At 40.4% G+C, this 10972-nt stretch overlaps 1 protein-coding gene and 1 non-coding gene across 2 annotated transcripts in view; one reads left to right on the plus strand and one right to left on the minus strand.

Annotated features, from left to right (window-relative positions):
- The window catches only part of LOC145392238 (zinc phosphodiesterase ELAC protein 1-like), a 66669-nt gene that overhangs the window by 22486 nt on the left and 33211 nt on the right, over positions 1-10972 (plus strand). The window contains exon 3 of the mRNA XM_080266702.1: positions 7899-8059. Coding sequence (XP_080122828.1) covers positions 7899-8059 — 161 coding nt within the window. The remainder of the gene's footprint in view (positions 1-7898; positions 8060-10972) is intronic.
- Positions 2192-2310, minus strand: LOC145392298 (5S ribosomal RNA). Its single transcript, XR_013895970.1, has one exon. It is a non-coding gene; the product is annotated as a 5S ribosomal RNA (ribosomal RNA).

Raw genomic sequence — 10972 nt, forward strand, 5'->3', positions numbered from 1 at the left:
CTTCCAGTTATATTCACTGGTGGCAGCATTGTCAGTATGTAAACACAAGAGTTATGGCTATCATTGAAGTTTTCCCTAAATCTTCCGAGTGAACATTGAAGTGCCTCTTATTTTTCACAAGTTATCAACAGTTTTAATTAAAATATTTTTTTTATTGTATATTCTACCAATGATAAACAGTTTATAGAATAACTACCTGTACAGTACTGCCTCCAATTTTGCGAGAATTTGGTCGACAAAAACTTTCACAAAATTGAAATTTCACAGAGTTTGAACCATAGAATACCTGTATTATAGGTAAATTAGTCAGCATCTCCCCCAGCTAGGCACATTTTCCCAACCTTTGTCTTGACTTTATCCCATCATTTTACAGTGGTGAAATACACATCCTTAAATAGATATTTTTTAAAAATAAGAACAGTAATCATTATTAGTAAAAATTGAAATAAACCTGCATTTAATACAATGATTTGATGGCTGGCTGGGCATGCGGGGAGGGTGGCGGGGGGCCAAGACTTTGATGAGGCTACCGTGGCCCTGTGGAGCTGCCATCGTCACTTTCTTCATCTCTGTCATCATCAGTTTGGTCGCCAAACTTATCTTCTTATTCTTCTTGATCGGTGGAGCTGTGATGGTACAGGTGCAGAGTGAAAATCCTCCGATAATGCTATACACACCCTGGAATTTTTAGGGTCAGAGCACACGTGAAATGCAGTACAGTAATCCCTTAATTTACGTGAGGGTTACATTCCCAGACCCTTCGCGTATGTGGTAAATTCACGTATACGTTCTGCGCATGTGTGCACGTAATGATGCGTGTATTAAGTGTATTACATCTGAATAATACTGTTTATGCACTACATATACCTAGTAAACTAGCATAAATTATGAAAAATAACAAAAATGTAAAAAATTTAACACTTACTGAAAGCTGACAAACACAGGCGTAGGTGGAGACAATTTAGCACAGTCTGGTGCACTAGCCCTCACTGCCTCCCGTATGCTATGTTCTGCCTTCTTTATTGTATGAACAGCTGACTCATTCACCCCAAACATAAGGTTCCGAAAAATTCGCCGTCAAGTCAATTCACCGTCAAAACATGACGATTCCTCGTCAGGACAATTTGCACCCTGGACAGTTCCCTGTCATTCTATTAATATACTTATTGTTGATTAATTAATACTTTAATAACTAATTTTCAGGGGGATTTTATAACTCATATAAGTAAAAGACTAGTGTTCTTGCTAAATAAACTGGTATGTAAATTAATGACGGGGAATCGTTCTGACGGCGAATTGTCCCGAAACCAAACATATGACCAACAGCACTCGCCGACATTCCTTCCCTAAGTTTGTCCAACACTTTAACTTTCTCTGTCAGCGACATCACTTCACGAGCCGCTTTGGTGTGTTACCACTTGCATCACTAGCACTACACTTAGGCCCCATGTTGGCAAACAAGGCAAGCAAACACTGGAAGGCAGAAAAATAAGTCACAAATAACGATTCGCAAGTCATGCACGGTTCGAGCGTCGGATTCAAACTGACTGTGGTGCGTGGTAGGCCAACCTCCCACCCACGCGCACACACACCCACATGTGTGCGCACACACACACACACACACACACACACACACACACACACACACACACACACACAGTGATCATCTGGTTATTAGGATGGAAGTAACGGGAGTAAGGGAAAGGAAAGAGATGAAAAACACAGAGAAAATACTGTAGATTATGGGAAAGCAGACTTTGCTTCCCTGAGGAACTTTTTCCAAAATGTAGACTAGAGTAAAATGAATACGATCACAAATGTTGATGAGAAATATGAGTTTTTGATAGAAATACATAAAACAGGAGTTAGTAAATATGTCCCAAAATTTTCTCGCAGTTGTGGAAAGGAAGAAAGAATGGTTTAACAACAGATGTAGAATGGCACAAGAGGCAAGAAAAAGAGCATAGAATAAAGTGAGAAAAAAGTATAGTGAAAGGGCTTGGGAGGAGTACAAGCAGGTATGAAATGAATTTGTAAGGGTGCTGAGAGAAGAAGAAAGGAAATACGAAAAAGATCCATCCATCCATTGCCAGACGCCATGTATCCCAAACGGGGTGGTCAAGGGCTTAGAGTTAATTGTTTTACAGGGAGGGGCACTAATCCTCCACCAACCCCACTTGACACGTAGGGATGCCAACAGCATCTGGTATTCCCAGACGGTCACCCATCCAAGTACTAACCAGACCCAACGTTGCTTAACTTCGCTGATCGGATGAGAAGCGGTGTACTCAACGTGGCATGGCCGTTATTGTAACTAAATGTAAAAAAGAGACGAAACTATTTTATAGGTTTGTAAATGGTAAAATGAAAGTTAAGGACAGTATAATACGATTGAGGGATGGAAATGAAACATACGAAAGAGAAGAATTGTGTGAAATAATGAACAACAAGCTGCAGTCAGTTTATGTGTTGGAGGAGGAATTTAGGGAACCTGAAATGGAACCCAGGATAATGGGAATGGCAGAAATTACAGTTGACGTGAATGAGGTGCTGCAGCTGATGAGGGATTTGGATGTGAGAAAAGCAATGGGACCAGATGGTGTGTCTGGATGAATCCTGAAAGAATGTGCAGACCAGTTAGTATGGCCTGTTTATATCATCAAGACCTCACTGGAAAATGGACAGTTACCTAAAGATTGGAAAAGAGCAAGTATTGTGTCAATTTTCGAGGGAGGAGATAGGGAAAATCCACTCAATTACAGACCTGTATCACTTACTAGTGTTGTTTGTAAAATCTGCGAGAAAATTATTAGAAAAAGATGGATAAAGCACTTAGAAGAAACTGAAGTGATAACACCAAAACAGTTTGGTTTTAGGGAAGGAAGATCATGTGTTACTAACTTATTAAGTTTCTACAGTAGGGTAATAGATATACAAGAGAGAGAGGGATGGGCAGATTGTGTCTAGCTCAATCTCAGGAAAGCATTTGACAGGGTGCCCAGTAGGAGACTGCTGTGGAAGTTGAAGACCTGTGGAGGGGTGCATGGGAAACTGTTAGAGTGAATGGGAGATTAATTGATAGGAAGGCAGAGAACAGTCATGAGGGACAAGGTGTCACAATGGAGAAACGTGACTAGTGGAGTGCCCCAGGGCTCTGTCTTAGCTCCAGTAATGTTTCTGATATATGTAAATGATTTGCCAGAGGGTTTGAATAGTTACATGAGTATGTTCGCAGATGATGCTAAAATTCTGAAACATGTTAAAGGTATTGATAGTTGTAAAAACCTGCAAGAGGACTTGGACAAGCTCCACAGCTGGAGCCAGTCTTGGAAAATGGATTTTAATGCCAAGAAGTGTCATGTGTTAGAAATGGGAATGAGTTAAAAAAGACTGCACTGGACATATAAAATGGGCAATGAGATAATTAAAGAAATGATGAGAAAGATTTGGGAGTGATTATTCAGGATGACTTGTCACCAGAAAAGCATATAAACAAAATCATTGGAGGCACTTATGGATTGCTGACCAACATGAGAGTGGCTTTTAATTATATGGACGAGGAAATGCCGAGGGAGTTGATAGTGACCATGATAAGACCAAGACTGGAGTATGCAGCTGTGGTATGGTCACCTCACTTGAAGAAGCATATTGATAAATTAGAGAGGGTTCAACGGATGGCAACGAGGATGATACCAAGCTTAAGAGAACTCACCTACAAGGAGAGATTGGAAAAAACTGAGGTTACCAACACTGCGCGAGAGAAGGGAAAGAGGTGAATCATGATCTTTAGAAATGTAAGAGAATTGGAAAGGGTGGATAGAGAGGATCTTTTTGTGCTGGATGATGGAAGAGCAAGAGGTCATGACTTCGAGTTGAGGAAAAATAGATGTCTTAATAATCTTAAAAGGTTCAGTTTCCTGAATAGAAGCATAAGTATTTGGAATGACTTAGACGAAGAGGTGGTGCAGGTGAAAAACATTCATGTGTTTAAAAGTAGACTAGATAAATGTAGATATGGAGACAGGACAACATGAGCTTAGCTCAATTCCTGTATACTGCAAATAGGTAAATACAAATAGGTAAATACACACACACACACACACACACACACACACACATGCATGTGCACGGGCAGCGGGTAGGCATTTTTATATTTTATTTATTTCTCACATATATTAAAATTATTTATCTGAATACTATAATTTTATGTTTTAATTATTGTATAAAAAAATTTGTGGATAACCGAAATCGCGTGAAAAAAGTTTGCGTGAATTAAGGGATTACTGTATAAACAATGGCTTGCTCTGATGCGGCAGACACGATGATGTCACTCCTCCGTGCGGCAAAGTAGTTTGGAAATGCTAATTTTTCACCTGAATTTTTAAAATGAGTATTTTGGGGGTGTACTGTGCATCATAGGAATATGCAAAGTTAGAGATCACAGAATTAGAGGGCCTACTGTACACCCACCACAAACTGACTTGGGACCTACAGTACACACAGAATTGCTATGGGAGAGTTGCTTATCTTTGCTTTGAGTTTCCACCCCCTACCAAGTGAATTTTTTGGGCAAGAAGTAACTGGCAACTCCTCTGCTGTTGGTGGGAGGTCACAGGTGGTGAAACACCCAGTACGTCAGTGCTTGCCTAGAAGCACGAGTAGGAGTATATGTTCCCGTCGCTCCGAGCTATAGTCGGACTCGCGCCCGTTTGCGGCTGTGGTGTGGCCCGCACCTGTGTACAATGGTGCCACGTTTCCCCAACTTGCGATGTGAAACGGAAGCTATTTATGTACAAGGCATCACAAATTCGATAAATTCAGATGAATAAAACTTACACTTGTGTATTTTGATGGATGAATCAACAGTAATCCTATTATGCATAAAATATTTATACAGTAACACAGAAACATGGCATACATATTGTACAGTGTTGCTAAAAGAAATTGTAGTCACTTTTAATGTTTTTTAGCGTAGTTTTAGGGTGGGTAATAATATTACAGTTATGGATATAAGAGAATGAGCCTGAAAAAAGAAGAAATATGCCAATATCCAAAGTAAAAGAAATAATTCATATAATTCTTGTGAGTGGCAGCACTGACACACCCAGTCTGGCTTAAGATAAAGTACGTACCCCTCCGTAGACACAAGGATAGCTTGTACAGGTGTTGCTAGGGAAAAATGCTCACATTTACTGGCTTTTACTGTAATTTTAAGGGTGAGGAATAATTACATTTATAATCATAAGCTAATATGTAGGACAAAATAGTAGGCATATGCCAATACTGAAGTAAAAAAAAAAAAAACATTATTCACTCGCGAGCGGCAACACTTCCACACCCAGTCGGTGGCCTTGACCTCAGGGGTGGTGTGGAGAGAGAGATGGAGGAAGGGGAAAGAGAATGAATGAATGAAAATCAATCATGGTACTGCAATAACGGATCATCTGTCGCCGTATACAAAAAATGAAAAATATCACTAAATACAACAAAACCAAAATAACAAATGAAAGCACAATTATAAACAACTTATAAAAGAATCAAAAGTACTCAGGGTGGCTCACATCTCCCACCAGGAGAGAGAGAGAGAGAGAGAGAGATAACGGTATAGAAAACGTGGCAACACTGTACACAGGTGCGGGCCACACCACAGCCGCAAACGAGCGTGAGTCCGACTATAGCACCTCCCTCTTTTTTCGTATGTATTACTGTTTGCCCTGTTATTTTCCTAGAGTCAAGTTGTCATGCTTGGAAAGTACTGCACAAGGGATGAGAGGGTCCATCCATTGCATGGAGGCAGGATAATGTCCCTGTCAACACAATTTGTGAATGTATTGGATGCATAAAGTCAACTGTCACGAAGATTCTTCCTGCGGCGCGCGGCCTGCCACTTGATGTCATACCAGAGCACAAGCATGGCGGTGGAAAGAAGAGGAAGACTTCCAGAGGTACAGATACACTTCTGAAGAGGGAAGTAATGAAGAATCCTCAACTGACAGCAGCAGAATTGAAGAGAATGCATCCTCAGCTGTTACAAGACGTCTCAGTTCGAACTATCCAACACCGCTTGCAGAAGGAGCTGGGTTTGCCAAGCCTCACCGAAGCCAAGAAACCACGTCTCACTGACCTCATGAAGAAGCAGTTCATTCAGTTTGCCAAGAAGTATGCACACTGGACATCGGATGAGTGGAGAAAAGTTATGTTTTCCGATGAAAGCACATTTCAAGTGTTGCAGGTGTGTTCTGCCAAGGTTCAGCACCTTGCCTCCCGTAGTCGATATGACTCTGCTTACACGGTGCCGACTGTTTAGCACCCACAATCAGTAATGGTATGGGAGTGTTTCTCAGGTGAAATGGGAAGGGGAGGCCTATACTTTCTTCCTAAGAACTTGATGACGAATGGTGGCCTGTACATTCGGGTTCTGAAAGATCATTTGTTAAACTTGTTTGCTTTTCTTGGGTGTGACTTTTTCATGCACTATTCAGCTCCATGTCACAAGTCAAGAAAGTTGACAAAATGGCTTCAGAATAATCTGATTGAGGTCCTCGACTGGCCTGGCAACAGTCCGGATCCAAATCTGATGGAAAACTGCTGGGCAAAGATGAAGAAAATCATGGCAAAGAAGAAGACACCCAATCTGGACAACCTCAAGACTGAACTGGCCGATGTTTGGTGCAAAGAAATGTCCTTAGATTACTTTAGAAATCTAAGTGATTCCATCCCAAAACACATCCAACTGGTCCTGAAAAACAAGGGAAACATGAATTCATATTAATGAATGGCATTTCATGAACAAACATTGTGATATAATATGATTTCTGTGTTTTTTAATACCTTGTGGGAGGAGGTCATTAGTCAATTTGCAGTAACTGTATATGTGGCTGGTTTGAACAGAGCCAGAGCTAACTCCAGTGTAACCTTGTGACTTTCATCTTTGAAGGTGCATGGGGACTTTCTAATGATTTTTTTTGGGGGGAGGGGAGGGGGAGGGGAAGCATCTTATATGCAGTGAAATATGATACTTCTTCAACTGGAAGACATTTTATATTACTGTGTATATTTATATATATATATATATATGTACTTTACTGTAATCCATTTCATCTCCAGGTGAATGTATGCAGCTTAAGAGAGACTTTTCAGATTGAAGGAGTTAGGTATAGCCATCATTAATCTTTTTGCAATAGTGATATCTTCTGAGGTCAGTACAACTGGCTTTAATAGAAAAAACAAAATACTGTAGAGTACAAAATGCATCAACAGATTGAAGAGATTAGTAGTAGCCATTTGCTATCCAAGGCGCTTATCTGAATGTAAATCTATTGGACTGCTGGCTGAGGCTGCCTTGCTGCAGTACACTGTCCTGCATCTGGGGGACAGGGAGGAGGTTGGGGGACTGCTTGGGTACAGTTGTGCTAGAAAGTGATGTCACAGATTCTGGCAAAATTATAGTTTCACCCAAAAACACAATTGCGAGATTTTGATATGTTTTTTTGGTATTTTAGACAATTCTAAGACACTTTTCATCTATGGCATTTTTGTCGCAAATTATTTTTATTTTGCTCTTGAAGATAACCTAATCTAACCTAACCTAAGCTAACCTTCAGGAGTAAAATAAAAATAATTTGTGACGAAAATGCCATAGAAGAAAAGTTCTTAGAATTGTCTAAAATACCGAAAAAATGGATCAAAATCTAGTAATTGTGTTTTTTACTAAAACTATAATAATACTCAGATTCTATTCATTTTCAGTGGAGTTTGTGACATCATTTAATAGTACGACTGTATATTGATGCCACTGTAATAAAGCAACCCCCTCTAGCACTGACTGAATGAGTTAAAACATTGGAACAACTGCTAACAAGTTTCTGTTTGAACTGTAACCATTGACCCCTTTACAGGTGCATGAATTGGTGCCTGCCCCCCAACAGTACCCTCAGGACTTTGATGACTGGCAACTTGGTGATGGGGAACCACACCACACTCCCACACACCCGAATCAACTCCCAGGCTCCTCAGTCACTCCTGTAGCAGATGAGGAAGGCAATCTTCATTGGCCTCTGTGAGTTGCATTCTTATTTGTGAGACACGTATGGTTTGTGTTATATAAATTTTGCGTTATACCAGGAAGTTGCATTTTAAAAATTATCCATTCAGTTTGATAATGTACTTTCATCTTGTACCTCCAGATGATTTTACATAGAGACTTTTCAATCTGGAGGTTTAAGATATACCTTCAGTTTACTTCATCATGCATGATCTCTCTCCTGATCTTAATAAGAAAATCACCTGCTAGTACCAAGAAGGGACCAGTATAATATGTAACCATGTACAGTACATGGGGTTAATACCACAGTAAATTATGAAAGAATTCCTCATTGAAGTTCCATTTGTACCATTAAAATTGATTTGCCACTTTCCCTTATGTTTCAGTCCCAGTTGTATGAAAAAAAGTTTTTATATTTTGGAACACATCCATGCCTTATTTATTATAGTACCATGCTGTAATAGGAACTGCATGTTTACATGTCTGTCAGTTATGCTATACTGTACTGCAGTCTGTTTTCTTTAACTTTGTCTGAAATTGCCATTTCTGAATTATGCATACTGAGCTGTAGCAAAAGATTGATACAGTAGAGTCACGATTTAAGAGAAAATGAAGCAACAACTGTACAATAACTTGAACATTTAATTTCTCCCAATGTTTTATAATAACACTAATATCACTTAATTACTCGAGACTCAAAATGGGGACATTTCTTTCTCTGTGGCCACGTTTGTTTACGTGTGTGCCGTGCTTTTGTCCCTCCTCCCTCACTGCCACAGGTCTTTACAGTGTTGCCAGATGAGTGCATTTTTGCCAGACTGGGCAACATATGTAATGTACATTTGTGTGTGTGTAATTCACCGGGTCGGTCAGGATCACTTGATGGTCTTGATCGTCAGCTTTTACCCTCCCGGAAGGGAGCTGAGAGCTCATATAGTCCGATCTAAGGGCAAGGCTGTGACCTTCACACACCCACACACCTGTCCCCTTGCTCAAGGGGGACAGTAACCACCCACTTCGTCAGTGAAACTTTTCGCAACCTGAGCGAGGCGCGAACTTCCGTCCACCAGTTGGCAAGCGAGAACATTACCACTGCACCAGCTAGCGGTGTGTGTGTGTGTGTGTGTGTGTGTGTGTGTGTGTGTGTGTGTGTGTGTGTGTGTGTGTGTGTGTGTCAGGTCAGTCATAGCAAGGAAGGATGGGGTCAGGTGAAAAAACTGACAAGGAGGTACGGTAAGGTGATAATCGCAGTTCGGGGAAGGATAGGAGATAAGTGGACGAGTGGAGACAACATTGGACTTAAATCTGGAAGAGAGAGAGAGAATAAGAACGACAGTATAAGAACGAGAGAGAGAGAGGATAGCACAGACGTAGGTATGGAGTAGAAAGGTGATAGGGTAGAGGGAAGGAACTTTGTGTCGTTATTAATAATGGGATTAGGGTTGGGTTGGACGAGTTCATGTGGTAAAGGGTGTGAGGGCTTCAGACAAAGAGATTGATGCAGGGGAGATACAGGGTAGCTATTGTAACTCAGGTGCAATTTGTGTGATGAGGGAACTGCAATATTCAAGAGGTTTTACATACAGCTAACTTCAGTGCAGTAAGTGTGAAAAGGTTTTGTGACGGCCGTAGTAATTTGCTGATGACTTGGGATCAGGAAAATTCGGCACTTGCAATATGTGATGGGTTTGCATGTTGATGTTAATACAGTGGTTGAGTCCATGTAAGTTAAGTTTTCATACAAATTACATTGCTTGGTTGACTTACTTCTTGTTTAAAGGCATAAATAATTATGAAGTTGATGGTCAGAGTTCACTGTTCGTGGAATTGGATGCAATGCCAGTGGCATTTCCTGAAGAAGTTCATATGTTTTGGGGGAAATTAGTGGTCTCCAGAACCTAACCCCCTGTTTTACATGTAAATATATGCCACCTCTCAACACGAAATTGATATAACACGAGGTTCCACATAATCTATCTTGCGTTATACATACACTCCACTGCACTGGTGCTAGTCATGAGAAAGTGTGATGGAGTGATATACAACCATAGTAGCGATTGTCTTATTTTGCCATTGACTCTTGGCTTATGAGCTGCAAAAGGACAAAAATCTGCCAAGCTAGAGATGATGGGAACTATAGATTTTTTTTTTTTTTTTCCAATATATTCTTCAGTAGGTGGTGGTGACCATCATCCACTCACTTGATGTAGTGCTGCCTACATCTTCCTTAGCCTTTATCGTTCTTTTTCTGTGCCTGTCCTCCTCTCTTCCTATTTCTCCCATCTTTCCTGTCACTTCTTATTGCTTTTCTTTCCTTTACAGGTGGCTTTACATTGAGTGACAAGCCAAATGGTTTCCTGTAAGCCAAGAAACCATTTACAATGCTGGGTGGTAACCATATAACCAAACCATACGTGCTCCCTACGTGTCAACAAGTGGGTTGGTGGAGGGTTAGTGCCCCTCCCCGTAAAACAAATAACTCAAAGTCAAATGGCCACCCCTTACGGGATTATGGCGTCTGGCAATAGATAGATAGATAATTACTCATTATTTAGGAGCTGCATCTGGTGGTGGTAGTAGTATTTGAACATCACAGTAATTAGAGAGTGTATGGAGAATTAGTGAATTTATAGGAGAATTAGTGGATATATAGTACCATGTATATTAACGGTGTTTGTGGACAGTGGTGAATGAGGATGTGTGCGGCTGTGTAAATGAATGGCTAAGGTCTCTTTTATTTGTAGCTACCTTACCTTCCCCTGGTTTTATTTTTCTTTTACTTTAGTCCTTTCTGAATCTTGTCACTGACAGCTAGTAAATTTTCCTCTTCAGAGATGTGCAGTCCCCCCTCCTCCCCTTTTTCATTTTACGTTAAGTAATAACACATAATATTGTCCTCTTTTGTTGTTATTTCTCTCGTCTTTCAAT

This window comes from Coenobita brevimanus, chromosome 21, assembly GCF_032717465.1.
Source record: "Coenobita brevimanus isolate Jiangsu-jjx chromosome 21, ASM3271746v2, whole genome shotgun sequence".
Taxonomy (NCBI): Eukaryota; Metazoa; Arthropoda; class Malacostraca; order Decapoda; family Coenobitidae; genus Coenobita; species Coenobita brevimanus.